The sequence below is a fragment of the Melitaea cinxia genome, chromosome 7 (assembly GCF_905220565.1).
Source record: "Melitaea cinxia chromosome 7, ilMelCinx1.1, whole genome shotgun sequence".
Lineage (NCBI taxonomy): Eukaryota > Metazoa > Arthropoda > Insecta > Lepidoptera > Nymphalidae > Melitaea > Melitaea cinxia.
The window spans coordinates 4025009-4040569 of NC_059400.1; the positions used below are offsets into that span (position 1 = coordinate 4025009).

Below are 15561 nucleotides of genomic sequence, written 5' to 3' on the forward strand. Positions count from 1 at the left end.
AATATTAAATGCATAGGCAGATATAATATATCCAATAGTAATAATTAATTTACTTTTAGGGTCGTCCATTAATCACGTTATGTTATTAGTAACCTTTTGACCCCTTGCTGATGTTTGGTGGGGTTTAGACTACCCCATACCTAAAAATCACGTGTATTTTTTTCGGACATAAAAAAATAAAAACGGTAAATTGGGATTTTCAGAATATTTTGTTTAAATACATTTGGGTACCTTTAATCCAAATAAACGTCGAAAAATTAAAAATCGTGGTACAAATTTCTAAATAGGTATCAAGGTGGCAGGTGTTTGTTTGTTTTAGAAATCGCGCATTCAACGATAAATAAATACATGTGATATCTCACTATATCACTCACGATATCTCACTTCTGGTCTTTATTTATTTATTTACACTTTCGCACACCAACACAAGGTTTTAAGTATTACAAACAGGCGGTCTTATCGCTAATACAGCTATGTCTTCCAGGCAACATTTAGGCAGAGAACTAACTAAGGAATGTGGTATTTCGTGATGTTTTTCCGAACCTCAGCCTCGCGTGATTAATGGATGATCCCTTCTATCTAAAACAATGACCTAATTGTCCTATATTTTTTTTTTGAAAATATGTATAAGACTTATTAGTTGTCTTTTTTTGTGCCCTCTGCTGTATGATCGTCTTCTCCTTCGTCTACATTTTCAATAGATTTACTCTTCTCCGCTTCTATTTCTGCTTCGTCTCCTTCTTTTATGAAGTCATCCAACTCTTTTTCAGCGTTTTGCAAATCTTCTTCAGTTATATTTAGGTCAGGAAACCGCTTCTGTAAGTACATACATATGTAAAAATATTTTTAAACCGTATTTCAAATAACTAAAATAGATCACTGGAGTTCTACTTGTAAGACAATCTTTTTCTATTGTAGAAAGAATAACACCTCAAATGTTCTAATGCGTATCGACAGCTGCAGGTACAAGCCTCAAATTTAAAACCTGCATATTTCTTAACGACATTTAATTGCACAGGAGATGAATTAAAAACAACTGACTTCCAGCTGTGTTCTTATTAATTAAATAAAGCTATCCATTATCCTTCTGTTATAAGAATTAATAATAATAAGAATTAATAAACGCTTCACACTCAACGGATCCCCCAGTCGGATTTTCTCCTGTGTTGGGGATCCGGAAACACATACAATACATAAACACAACGCCCAGACCATGACTAATATCTATATGGTCGATACAAATGTCGGTCGTGAGCAGGAATCGAACCCGCGACCGCCAGCGCTACAGCCATTGCCATTGCCGCTGCGCTAACGCGTCGTCATATTATGTCGTTATGGGATTAATGAAAATTTAACTCAATCAAGTCAATGGAAGCTAGATGGGAAGATGATGTTAATTGGCATAGATTCTGAATGAACTGCAATTAAAAAAATAAAACGAAGTTAAAAATTGGTTTCCAAATATTTTCTGATCTATAGTAATAAATAAAATTTGAGTGTTTCCTTGTAATATTAATATAACCGATTTTTAATAAATGCATATGGATGTATACACGGTACATATACCAAAAACAAAATCATTTTGACAGTTTTTGCCTGTCTGTTTGTTCCGGCTAATCTCTGAAAAAGCTGGACCGATTATGACGGGACTTTCGCTAGAAGATATAGTAAGGAGTAACTGAAGCTACTTTTATATTAGAAATTTATTTATTTTATAACTCTGCGAACTGCATAATAACTTTTTTGTTAAATTCCACGCGGATGAAGTCGCGGACACAGCTAGTATCTAATATAATTTAACTTTAAATTTTTTTAAGATGATGAAATGATGTCTTTCGATAGTTGGAAATTTAGATCAACATAGAGGCTTCTATTTCCTCAAACCCACCCACGATATAGGGACTTAAGCGGAAAAACCGCTAATCGTTATTAGGTTTTTTTGTATAAAACTACAATACTCATATTGTTAAAGCGCTTTATTTCTATTTTGTTTTAAAAGTATTTTATTTTTAACTTTTATCATACTCTAGTTTTTACTTAAATCATAATTTAGCTTTATATTTTATCATATCTGCGGAATATAAAATTATCTGTAGATGAATATGTATCTGTAGTTTGGTTACGGTGCATTTTTCTTATCTCGATAAAGTACATAATAAACTCAAATCAGTAAGGACACGCGCTGCTAGTAACGTATTATAATGAAAATAATAAATAAATAAAAATAATACTCAGGTATTGCTAAGTATTAATATTTCATTAGTCTAAGTGATTACGTAGTTACTTTTTGGAGAAAACAGAATTTGTAAAAATGTTCCATTGTGTGGCATAGCCACAAAAACTAGTCATATTTAAGAGTGTTTCTATCAACAACCCGACTAGAAAAAAGGGCAGCCTTTTTAAAAGGACCGGACCGAATCGGCTGATCAGGATGAGATGAGATTTTCTAATCTGGACCCGTTCAGGAAATCTCATCTCACCCTTATCAGGTCCAGACAAATCTTCTGCTTTACATACCTTATCCGGTCAGATCAGACATGCCCGGTCCGGTCTTTCTAAGGAACACGAAAAAATTTCTACTCGAGAAATGGATTATTTTATAAAATCTTGTATATCTAGTAAACTATTAAGTCCATAAACAATTTATTTTGTTTCAGGTCTCAACAGTTCACTCAATAGAAATCAGTAATGGTAATGTGTAAACTTAATAAAAGTAAAAACGCCGCGAACAGTTAGTTTTCAGGCTAGTAGATATTTACTTTATGCGTTATTATTAAGTGTACAATGTACCGAGAATACTTAAAGCCATCGATCCCGATTGTTATCACTTCACTATTAGACGCCTGATAGCAATTGTTATACATGATAAGGAAATTATCCGTCAATACAGTGGAGCAAAGTCGTGGACAATAATTTTGTTCAGAATTAAAAAAAGTATAAAGTATGTAGGTATATGTTACTATCCATTAAATGTCTTTATGTACATCAATGTAACTGCGAATGCTATCCGAATTCGTGGAAGCACTTGCAATAAAAGTAATATACTAATTAGTACCACTTTTAGTGCTACTAGTAGTAGTAGGAAGACGGGCAGCAGCGTCTTCGGTGCGACAAAGCCAGCCCTGCGGTCACCAACCCGCCTGCCCAGCGTGATGACTATGGGCAACACACATGAGTTAATAAGGCTGGAATAATGATGATGATGAGTAGTAGTAGACCAACGGGAAAGCAACGAATCAAAAAGGCGCAAGAGTGACAGTTTTAAAGCAAAGTCCAGCTGACAATATAATAATATCGACGTCCTCGCCCCTGTATCCTCCTTCTACCACCAAACAGACCCAAAATTCGCTTCAGGTTGATCGCTCAATATCCCTGCCGATAACTATACCTACCATTATATTGAAGATAAAACTATGTGAATGTCATGAGGGTAAATGAAGAAAACTGCCGACTCGGCGACGGAGTCCCCGCAGACTCCAGTCAGTTTAACGAAGATAGATTCAATTGAAAGCTTTATAATATTAAATATTCTATTGAATTCCATTAAAAGTATTCAGGACTTTTGAAATTTAATTAACTTATTAATTTTATACAATAAATCTTTGATTTACAATTAAATTTTAAGAGTTGCCATTTCGATTTAAGCGTTTCGACAGATCGCTTATTTATTGAGGTCGGTAAGACTATAAAACATCCAGCTAAGGATTTCGCGACTGGAGCAATAACTATTACAACTATATCATGAAGTCTGCTTGACATCACTTAGATAATTATACCGACATGTATGTATACTTAAATGTGAGGTATGATGCAGAGAGTTTGTTTTTATGACGTTTTCAACTTTGCTATTCCTCGCGACAGGGACATTAATCTATTTGAAAAAAGTTGTGTTTATTTTCGATATTCTGTGCGGTTAAGGTTGGGTTTAAGAGGTTAAGGTTGTTATTAAGATTTTGAGCACGATATTTTCTGCTGTGCCCTTCCTCAAGATACGACAAAAGTATCACGACATTTCTTAATCTATCGTGGTCAAAGATCGTTTAAAACTGCACTTTTTCTTCATATTAGTTCTCTTCTCACGTTTTTATAAATTGTCTTTATTTACTACCAAATATATGTACATTATTAAGTTGTGGTATCTACAAGTTAGTACTTTGCTTTTGATTAGTCTTCGTTTTCATTTTAGCCGAACGTTTTAATTTCGATTAAAAGTACGGTTAGTACCTAACTTATTCATAGTTTTCACTATTTCATAGCCATTTCAGTTAATTGCTATGTAGTATAAATGTAGATACCCATATTGATCAGACAATATTACTGTAGTTCTTTCTTAATATTTTAATTGAGTATAAGTATATGGCAATAATAATACGATTAGGTATGTGTGATAGTATGTTATCATAGTATATAGAACAATTTTTGCGCCTACGCTTATTTGAAGGCTGTAAGGCTCACCTAATGTTAAGCGATTACCGTAGATTATAGACGTCGATAACACCAAAGCATCCCAAGTGCGTTGTTGACCTATTCCGAATTTCCCCTACGAGCACTGGTCACCTTACTCGCCACAGGAACTCAACACTGCTTGAAAGCAGTATTATTTAGCTGTGATTTTATGTAAGGTGGAGGTAATACCCCAGTCGGGCTGCTCCGTATTTTGAGTTGAAAATATCCTGCTGTGCCCTAGTTCCATTAAAATTGGTATGGGCTTCTCTTGGGATCCTATTGGTTGATTCATTAACTTTTATTATTGACGACAGACTTTAGGCATCCCTTTAAAAAAAATGATTAATCGATGTTTAAAAAAATACTTGGGTATATTGATTTTAATTTTTTAACTTGTTATAACAAAGGCTTGCAATATAAACATTACGATGACATCGTAATAGTATAATAAGAATTTGTGTGATAGCTTTTGAAATCCTGTTCTTACCTGAAGATCTTGTAGAGTATTCTGTATGTTTTCCTGTTGTGATCGCAGTCTTCGTGGCAACGTGAACACTGCGTGGAAAAGTCGCAACATTATCCAGCACAGCGCAGACAATACACCGTATGTGAACATGGTTTGCAACATTGTCCAGTAATCCACGCTTACTTGTTGATGTTTCATTTTTGATTTTTATTTAATGTAAGATTGTTTAATATTTTATATATATTTTATATTATTTGTTCATTTATATATGCGATTTTTTGTCTTCACAAATGTTAAGATATAACTATATGAAACAGACAATGCAACATACGTGTTCTAATATGGGTAGCTCGTAGTGGTAGTGGTCAATTTTGTATCGATTTGTGAACAACACCGTAAACGAATTATTAATGCGTCAGGGGTGGTCAAACCTAAACGAGCTTTTGAAATAATTTTTATTTTTCAAAATTACCTATATTTAGAGAAGCTTTTCATTTAAGTATATTAATACGTATTAGTAATTTATTTAAGCATATTATTTTATCTCTAATGGAGTTCTCTAATGAGTCAGGGGGGTGTAAGAAGTAAAATAGAAATAATTTAGATGTTGATGTCCATATTTCGAATCAGTTTACGTTGAATATCGTCTTTAAAAAAGCATTATAAGGTATTGCGATCCATAAAATTTTAATTGAAGGTATAATAAATACCACACGGATGAAGTCCCGGGCATCGTCTAGTTAATTACATAATAAAATATCGTCATTATTTGAATGTCATGTTTTCGAACTATTAACAAACTGTGGACATAAGAGAACGGTAACTCCAAATAAAACGACAATTAGGTAAACCATATTGGTTGCTAAAATTAATATTATTAGGTAGGTAATTTACCTTCTACTACCTACAGGTACTATTGAGAATCTTATCTATATGATACTAGCTGCTCGGCAAACGTTGTCTTGCCGCTAAACGCTATTTAAAAATAGGTGTTGGTGGTAGAAGGGAGAAAATTTAGGGTTTTATGTCTTTTTTCAACGCCAAATCATAAAAAAAAAAACAAAAAAAAAATAAAATTTAGGGGTGGACTACCCTTAACATTTAGGTGAATGAAAAATAGATGTTGTTCGATTCTCAGACCTACCCAATATGCACACAAAATTTCATGAGAATCGGTCAAGCCGTTTCGGAGGACTTTAACTACAAACACCGCGACACGAGAATTTTATATATTAGATTAAAAAAAAAAAAACATTGTTTAGGCCTCTTCTTATAAACTTATCTCGTGCTTGACATAAAGTAAATCTTAAGGAAACTTCCCAAAATTTTTGAAACATTTGTAAACATACTTGATCGATGCAAGTAATGCCAAAATTTTACGTTATTCAAGGCGATGCAATGAATTCACGTCGTTACTTCGCTTAGTTTGTGTTATAGTAAATGTCGAACTAATGTTTACCAGAATTCATTCTACCATAATCATACATAATTATAAGTGACAAACTATTTACATAAAGTCGAATTACAACTACCAAACAACAAAGGTTTTTAGTACCGCCATGGTATCGACAAATAATTACGGAGGCGTATGAATAAAATAATTAATACCGTGGGACGCGACTATCTACGACAACAGCTGACAAACTTTCAGACAAAGGTTATAAATGTAATATTTTTTCAAGGTAACCTACGGGTGCGAATTAGTAATTGAAATAAAAAGGCACTGCAAATTCGAAAAATCTAAGTAGACTTTTTAAAATCTATAAATATAATGATGTATGTAGTAGAAAGTGGAACTGCATTGAAACTGGAAAGTAAAATTAAAAATAAAAACGTATTAAATGTAAACTAAAATAGGCTAATTTTTAATGTTTATTACCTTAAACAACAACACTTTTTTTATGTCACTAGGTCGGCAAACAAGCGTACGGCTCACCCGATGGCAAGCGATTACCGTAGCTTATAGACGCCTGCAACACCAGAAGCATCGCAAGCGCGTTGCCGACCCAATCCCCAATCCCCCAGAAGCTCTGGTCACCTTACTCACCGACAGGAACACAATACTGCTTGAAAACAGTATTATTTAGCTGTGATCTTCTGTAAGGTCGAGGTACTACCCCAGTCGGGCTAACTTCTGCTGTGCCCTACCTAAGTTAACACTTTTGAGTCTCGTCCATAACGATACATAACAATCATAGAAAGCTATAGGGTAATAAAAGAAAAGAAAAACAAATTTTATATATTTAAATAGTTTTATGATATAAAAATTTACATTTTTTTTTAAACTGTACACTGTATACTAAGGTTTAACACACGAATATTCACTAGATGTCGCTAGTGTAGAATTTAACCTGATTGGTGGATGATCACGTCATTTTGTTTTTTCAACCAATGACGTTGATCCATATACAGCCAACCTCACTAGCGCCATCTTGCATTTACAAAGCTTTCAATTATACTCTGTTCTACAATAGCCATATGAAAATTGGAGTGGAAAACGTTGGTGGACCTTGCCTAGTTGGATAAAAAATTATAGAAAAATTCTGGTTTTATAATTTCCTACTTTTAGTTTTCATCTTATTACCAAAGAGTTTTATAGACTTAAAACGCGCCTTCACACAAATAAATTATTTACATAAAAACAAATAGTATATAGTGTAAACGTAAAGCAAATATTTATAAATTTTTCCTATAAGTTAAGACATTAGGCAAAGACACACCAACTTATAAATTGAATACACGCACGTGACTCAACGAAAAGACATTAACAGTTAAGCTACGGCTATATCTGCGATTCAGTAAATAATAAAACTACAATAATGGAATTTCAGTCACTTAATTGTAACTATATTGCCGTAGCTTTATATTACACGTTAGTTTCAACTTTGGTCACGTAAATATTTTTAAACCCTTTATTAACGAAAGTAATATTCTTTTTTTTAATTATTAAAAGGGATATAAAAGTGTAATGCCCTTATGTAACTATATATTATAAATAGCAGGTAATTTGGTGTGCCCGAGTGGTGAAATTTTTAAAGCATGTTCTGAAGGCATTCTTTGATTTGAGTCCACGCTTGAAGATTCTGAAATCATAATCAGAAAAATTATTCTTAACAATCATATTATTTAATCTTTCGTAATATGAAACTATTGAACTAATTAAAACAGTTTTGTTTTTATCTGTGTTTGAATAGCGAAAAATTTCAACATAGATAAAATAGCAACGAACACATGAAATTACTTGTTGGGTGAATATAAATATTAAAAAAAAAAAAACAATGTACCTTCTTTGCCGCTTTGACTTGCAAATTTATAAATCCTACGAGTGATTCATGCAAATCTTTATCCTTCTGCTTTTGGAAATACGCTATTTCAACTGCTACTATTTTGGTATATAATCTGCAAAAAAAACCAGGAAAACGATGAGTTAAATCAACTAGGTCAGTTTCACATACATTTCTAATTAGAAAAATGATTTGAAGAAACCAGCTGGAAATTTAGAAAAAATCTGCTACGAAAATAAATTTTGTTTGAAATATTTAAATTCGACCTAGAATAATAATGAAACAAATTTTTCGAATTTTATCGCGATTTATTATGTTTTTCAGATGCCCGACGATTCGGATACTTTACAGTAAGCATGATCACGGGAGGTCAGTACTCCAAGTCCTTGGCCCGTCGCTCCATAAGGCGCCTGTCTTCAATAATGGTAGCAACGGACGACATTTATGAGACTTGTACAAAAGACGCTAACATGGCCAAAACCGCTACCAGGCAACCATATGTAGATGACAGTAAACTAATAAGAATGGGTCACTAACTCCAAGTCCTTGGCGCGGCGCTCCAGCAAGCGCCTGTCTTCAATAATGGTAGCGACGGACGACATTTATGAGACTTGTACAAGAGACGCTAACATGGCCAAAACCGCTACCAGGCAACCATGTGTAGATGACAGTAAATAGGAACGGGTCGCTCACTCCAAGTCCTTGGCGCGGCGCTCCAGCAGGCGCCTGTCCTCGAGGATGGTCGCGTCGAGCGCGCGCGTGTTCTGGTCGCGCACGATGTCGGGGTCCGTGGTGCCGAACAGGCGCGCCATCAGCCCCGACTTGCCGGCCGCCGCGCGCTGGCGCTCCGCGAGCCTGGGGTGAGCGAGTGAGTGAGTGAGTGAGTGAATATTTGGGGGCAAGAGGAACAGTTTGAAGGAACGTGACGAACGGGGTGTCGAGTTCCTCGTCCGCCATCGCAAAGGGAGGATCCTCCGACCAGACGAGTGTTGTGTCAGTTGGGCTACTGACCGACGGTTGTTGTCGGGTTCTTGTCGCTTCAGCCTGTAATATCCCACTGTTGGGCATAGGCCTCTTTCTCCATGTAGGAGAAGGATCAGAGCTTAATCCACCACGCTGCTCCAATGCGGGTTGGCGGATATATTCCCTACTATGAGTAACGATCGCTATCAGGTGTATATGATAACAGGGACCGACGGCTTAACGTGCTCTCCGAGGCACGGTGGGGAGACCCACAAGGACTGCAGAAACACCCAGACCACGACAAACACCTGTATGGCCAATACAAATGTTTGTCATGTGCGGGGATCGAACCCGCAACCGCCAGCACAACGGGTACAATCCATGGCTGTGACCGACGCGGCGTCAGTACGTGTCGGGTTCTTGTATATATATGTTAAATCTTTGGATAACTTTGATATCGCGATGTAGGATACGTCAATTTTCTCTAATTTGTATGTCGCGAGATAGATGCCGCCACAAATAATTTATTTCACTTCTTTAGTAATATTTAAGTTATTTTAATTTATTCTTAGTCATTGGAATTTACTTTTTTTTTTTATTATCATTTTCAAATTTTTCTTTATCATTGTACCTATGAATGGAGTGTCGCTTATAATTAGTGGAGCAATTACTCATGAAATAAATGGACGTATATTATTGGATAATCGTCCATTAATGACGTTATGTTTTTAACAATTTTTGAACCCCTACCCCATGATATCACATATATATTCACATATATTTTTTTGTGCAACGTATACTTAAAAGTTCAGAATATTATCTTTAAACACATGAAAAATCTGATTAAATTTGAGAAAATTAACCATCGTGATTCAAATTTTTTATTCTAATAGGTACACATGGTATCAAAATGATGCCCCCCTAGTGATAATATAGATAGATAGATTTTTCTGAAAGTTCCCGAAGATGATTTGACGACGCAGTAACCAAATAAGTGAGTGAGCAAGATATTTCCACCTATGCTCCAGCTCAATAACTATGTGAAATGATCTAGTATTATAAATATGGTACCCTAAGATTCTCACCGATTGTTTAGCACTTCTTGAGCGTATTCAAGATCCCGTTGAAAAGATTCGTGGTTCACACACACCTGCTGCAGTGCTGCAGCGTAAAATAAATACTCCTTCAGTTGGTCAGCTAACTGCTCTTCATCTTCTGCAACCGATTCTATGGAATCGGCAATTGAATCTAAGAAAACAAGGCTTTTAAAGAGGAAATCTAGTACATATATGTACAAAAAGGATATAAAACATTTTCTTGTAATTTTACACATTGGTATATTGGTATAATGTGATGTTATACCTATAGATGATAGCCTTTTCCGATAAATGGGCTATCCCATAAAAATCTTTCGATTCGAACCATAGTCTTTGAGATTAACATGTATAATCAAACAAACTCTTCAACTTTATATTAATTTAGATTACGAACAAGTTATTATCTAATTAATGAGACAAATGTTACCAAAGTAATGTCCAGCTTTCTGCAGTCCATCGCCCATTTCCTTTTCAATAACACTCCACTCACTGAAGAGCTTGCCGTAGTTTGCATGTAGTTTAGATAGTGCATAGTTCTTTTCCATTATTTTTGATCTGCAACAACAATACAACAAATACATGTATATTATTATGAAATTAAAAATATATAATAAAGTTGCTATGAGTCCAAATCATTTGGAAGAACGGTTTACACATCTTTTTGGTTTTATTTATTCACACCATGAGTCAACATTAGAACCGAAGTACATTTAAGATAATAATCCTAAAAAAAGAAAGTCCTAACTTAACATGACTCTAATTTTATGGTTGACAATAATTAAATAAGTGTTACTTGAAATCATTATGACTGTGACATAATGATTTCAAGTATACATTGTGACATTTATTATTATTTTTTTTAGTTGTATTTGATTATAAGAACTGAAGAAAGTCAAATTGTTTCATGGGTCAAATTGTTGCCTGAAATAAAGAATTATTATTATTATTATTATTATTAATAATAAATAATAATTATTATTATTATTATTCATAATAAACAAAAGTAAGACATTTTTGTAGAAATTTTTAAATTTTAGGAAAAAAATTATGTGGTTTTATGAAACCGCCATGCAAGTGAAACTTTAGTGAATAAAAACATTTACATTAATACACAGATCACAACACAAATACCGCGGAACACTTGCGATATGCGATAGATGAATGAAAAATTTTGGGGCGTTTAAATTTATTTAAGTTTCACTTCAAAAATTTCAATATTATGCAATGTAATAATTAATTAATAAATTAATCAAAATCAAAAAATTCATTATTAAAGTAGGCTTCAAAAGCACCTTTGAATCGTCGTTTAACAGATTTTAATTATATTAGTTTTAATTAATTAAATAATTAAGGTTAAAAATAAAGCTACCATCGATTCAGAATCAAAATTCTAAAGAGACAAATCGGCAAGAGACTCTGCGGTTATTGTTTGAAAAAAAAAAATTGTTTTATATTAAAAATTAGTTAAATTCTCCATGAAATACAGTGCCACTGATGTATGTATATTTATATAATAATAATAATTTATTTATTCAGATTTAAATCCATACAAGTGTTAGTAACCAACATAAAAACTAACGTTAGTATGACACTGATTTAATATAATTGTACATACAAATAAACGGGTTTCATTTTTCCTTTAATAATTCTCGATATTGACATTAAAAATCCATTATACAAAATTCAGTTAAAATTAAATAAAATAAGAATATGATATGAATTATTTGATAATTATAATGCTGCTTAATTATTCATATATTCATTGATAATCATGTAAATTGAAAATGTCTATACCAATGTAATGTTAAATTTTTAACGACAGTCTCAAATATAATTTGATGTTATAGTATTTTTAAATTAAAGCTTAATGCATGGATATGTACCTTGTATATAAGAAATTGCTTAAATTTGATTCTAACTGCCTGCCATAGTTCTTGACGCTTTCAATTTCAGGATCTGGTTTCTTTAGTCTAATAGATACTGATAGAGACTTGAGCTTGTTCTCCGCTTGTAACAAATAACCTGAAAATTATAAAGTTAATTTTTATTATTTTTTTTTTTTTCTATGAAATAAAAACATGTGTATTTTTGTTGAGAGATTGTTTTAAACAATTTCTTTTAACGCCTCACACTCAACAGTTTTCACTAGTTTATACTACTGTGTCGGGGGTCCGAAAATACACAGAATAGGTACATACGCACAAACGCCTAGACCATGGCAAACATCTGTATGGCCAATACAAATGCGTGCTGTCTGTAATATCCCACTACTGGGCATAGGCCTCTCCATGTAGGAGAAGGAAGGAATTACACATTACAAACAGCTAAAATATAACTTAGAAATAAAATTATGAAAAATTAACAGCTTTAATTTAATTGAAAATAAATGATTGTGTTTGGACGCAAACAAAAAAAAACTGACTTCAAATACATCGACAAGTAATATAACATAATTATAGAAAAAGAAGTAATCAGATCTCGATCAAATTTAAATGGACAATCATCAGCTTACAATTAATTCAAGAATCATCAATACCGCTTCACCCAGTACAAGTGTATGGGGTACAATACAACGTAGGTAGACGAAAAAATAGTCAAGCTAATGCACATTATTAGATATAACAAAAAAGCACTTGTTAGTTATCGGTCAAATTGAAATTGGAACACATGACAAGCACAAGATTTCGATTAAAAAAAGAATTATCGAAATCGGTCCACGCAGTAAAAAGTTCTGAGGAACATAACACACATCTATTAAAAATAATTGTGTTTGCTAGCAAACGAAAAAAAAACCGCAGTTTATGAACCGATTTTGATAATTCTTTTTTGTTGGAAAGGAGATATCCCAAGGATGATACCATGATAAGGAAACCAGGATCTGATGATGGAATCCTAGAGAAATCGAGGTGAACCCTCGAAAATCGTAGTGACGACTAGTGCATTTGTTAATTTTTTTCGTCTACTTACGTTGTATTACTTGTTGATGTAACTGAAATCGGTTTTCTTTTAGTTTGCTAGCAAACACAATTATTGATGTCGGGTAAAAATTGTTTGTTTTAAATATTGTGGTATTCTGCATGACTTACCGTTGTCCATAATCCATTCCTTCCAATCATGTTCACGTTGTAAGAAATTAATAAATTGAGTGTCAAAGCATAGGCGTGGATGAGAGGCAACTCGTAGAAGGAAATTCTCTAGGCCTGCTCTTCTTCTCTCTATGAATTCTGGATCTGTTGTGTCTGATTTACGCCATGCATATAGCACCTATTTTCAGAATATTAAACTTTAAATTCAATTTATTGTGTGCTTAAAGTTTGCTAGAAGAAAATTTATAAATTTGGCAAAAGGTGAGTATTTTTATTTAAAATACATTTTTGAGTTATGGTATAAAAGGACCTGTCTAGCTAAAAATTTGGAGCAGTCTGACTGAGGAAACACCTCAATCTTATATTAATCACAGCGAAATATTGCTGCTCCTAAGTAGTTCAGTGTTTCTGAGGTGAGTAAGGTAGTCTGAGTTCCTGGGGAAGTCAAGGATAGGGTCGGCAAAGCACTTGTAATGCTTGTGGTATTGCATGTGTGCCATAACCATATCTTGTGTACCACAATGTTAAAAATGTTAAAAAAACCTATTATGTTGAAGCAGTACTTGTAATAATTACAATACACATGACATCACTGTACAGTAGAACATGTATTGTATACATGTCTATTATGTATAGACATTATAAACCATATTGTACACTCCCAAGAATAAACACAATTTAAATTAACATATTAATATGATTTCTATTATTAATAAGCTGGCTTGAAATAGGTTATCCACTCTAGCAAACTATCAAATCCATGAAGTATAAGTAACTATACTTTTCTGAAATATTTTTCTTTTTTGCATAATTAACTTTTTTTTATATAACTAAGTCGGCAAAAAGGTTACAGGTCACCTGATGGTAAGCGATTACTGTGGCCTATAAACGTCTACAACACCAAAAGCATCCCAAGCACGTTGCTGACCCTATCCCGAATTTCCAGTAGGAACTCTGGTCATCTTACTTACCTACTTATTTAAATTTAAACACTTAGCTTGATCTTTTGTAAGGTCAAGGTACTACCCCAGTCGGGCTGCTCCATATTTTGAACAGGAAATTTCCTGCTGTGTGCTGTGCTACCTCAGTTAAGTATTAAAAAACTTTGAAAATAATTGACTAGAATGAATTCAGTCTCTTGATTTTAATGCTTAGCAACACATTCAGCGTTTTATTTTTTATTTATATACTTGATCATCATACTCGTTTCTCTGGTAGAGGTGGAATGACGACAAAAGGACACGCCTGTAGTAGATAATCATGGATTTCCTCAAACTCTGTGTAACGCCTCCATATTGTACTGATTTTGGTTTGTACCAATTTGTAATCAGGGTCTGTCACTCTGAAAACACAAATTGCTTTTATTAAATATATATTCATACTACTTTAATAAAATATATTTATTTATTTATTTATTATTATTATTACTAATTATAATGTTAGAACTAATTTTAAATAGTCTTCTCATTGAGGTTTTTCAGTGTAATTGTATTTGTTAATAATTTGTAATATCGTGATCGAAACTTAATTAACGAAGCCATGAATGATTAATAGTTTAAACAAATGAGTTATGTTATTACAAAGAAAACAATGAAAGTAAGTCTTACTTGAGATCGATAAGATAAACAGTGTGATGATCGCGGACATGCAGAGTGCCGTTAGCGCGCTTTTCAGATTCCACAATCGATATATCAACATGTTTTATCAACGTGTCCTAGAATTTAAATAATCCTGTATTGAAAATGTTAATATAAAAGTAGGCGTAAAGTTATAACAAATATGTACTTTGTTCTCTAAGTCTTCCACAGTTTCAATTTTATTACAAGTACTCAGTGAATTTTTCGGCGAGTTTTCAACCGACATTGTTGCAGTATAATACTTTAAATTTTAATGCAAAAGAAAAATACGATAAACAAATTTGAAAGTGTTAGTGTTTACTGTAGGGCAAAGAGTATATAAGTAAAGAGGTGTCACTCCATAGACACGGTCGAGCTCCGGGTTCAAGGTTTTGCTATACTTCAAGTACCAACTTTGTGGTTGAGCTCTATTTTTTTCGTTAAATTGGTAATAATGAAGCATAGTGTTGTTACTGTTATCCTACCGGAAATCGATAATAGTGTGGAAAAAGGTCGATAAATTAGTCGATAAAATTATCGATACTTTTTGAGCACAGGGTTCTTAATTTTATAAATTTTATTTAAAATAAAAGGTTTTTTGTA

The 15561-nt window shown here is 33.3% G+C and overlaps 2 protein-coding genes across 2 annotated transcripts; both read right to left on the bottom strand.

The window, feature by feature from the left end:
• Positions 1–636: 636 nt before the first annotated feature.
• On the bottom strand, positions 637–5110 carry LOC123655105. Its single transcript, XM_045590942.1, has 2 exons — positions 4934–5110; positions 637–816 (listed from the first exon to the last, which is right to left on the bottom strand). The coding sequence occupies exons 1-2, from the start codon at positions 5108–5110 to the stop codon at positions 637–639; spliced, it is 357 nt and encodes a 118-aa protein (XP_045446898.1).
• Positions 5111–7145: 2035 nt separating this feature from the next.
• LOC123655222 (sorting nexin-4-like) lies at positions 7146–15283 on the bottom strand. The gene is made up of 10 exons (XM_045591051.1): positions 15128–15283; positions 14950–15056; positions 14546–14684; positions 13343–13520; positions 12140–12278; positions 10684–10811; positions 10245–10407; positions 8890–9051; positions 8197–8311; positions 7146–7995 (listed from the first exon to the last, which is right to left on the bottom strand). The coding sequence occupies exons 1-10, from the start codon at positions 15203–15205 to the stop codon at positions 7945–7947; spliced, it is 1260 nt and encodes a 419-aa protein (XP_045447007.1). The 5' UTR covers positions 15206–15283; the 3' UTR covers positions 7146–7944.
• Between the last annotated feature and the right edge of the window lie 278 nt (positions 15284–15561).

Bases quoted from the DNA above. Each gene is read 5' to 3' on its own strand.
- LOC123655105 (XM_045590942.1), bottom strand. From the start codon at position 5,110: ATGAAACATCAACAAGTAAGCGTGGATTACTGGACAATGTTGCAAACC. The intron at 817-4,933 runs GTAAGAACAGGA...ATGTACTTACAG, and splicing joins ATACTCTACAAGATCTTCAG to AAGCGGTTTCCTGACCTAAA.
- LOC123655222 (XM_045591051.1), bottom strand. From the start codon at position 15,205: ATGTCGGTTGAAAACTCGCCGAAAAATTCACTGAGTACTTGTAATAAA. The intron at 10,812-12,139 runs GTACATATCCAT...TTGTTGTTGCAG, and splicing joins AGCAATTTCTTATATACAAG to ATCAAAAATAATGGAAAAGA. The intron at 7,996-8,196 runs GTACATTGTTTT...TTATGATTTCAG, and splicing joins AAGTCAAAGCGGCAAAGAAG to AATCTTCAAGCGTGGACTCA.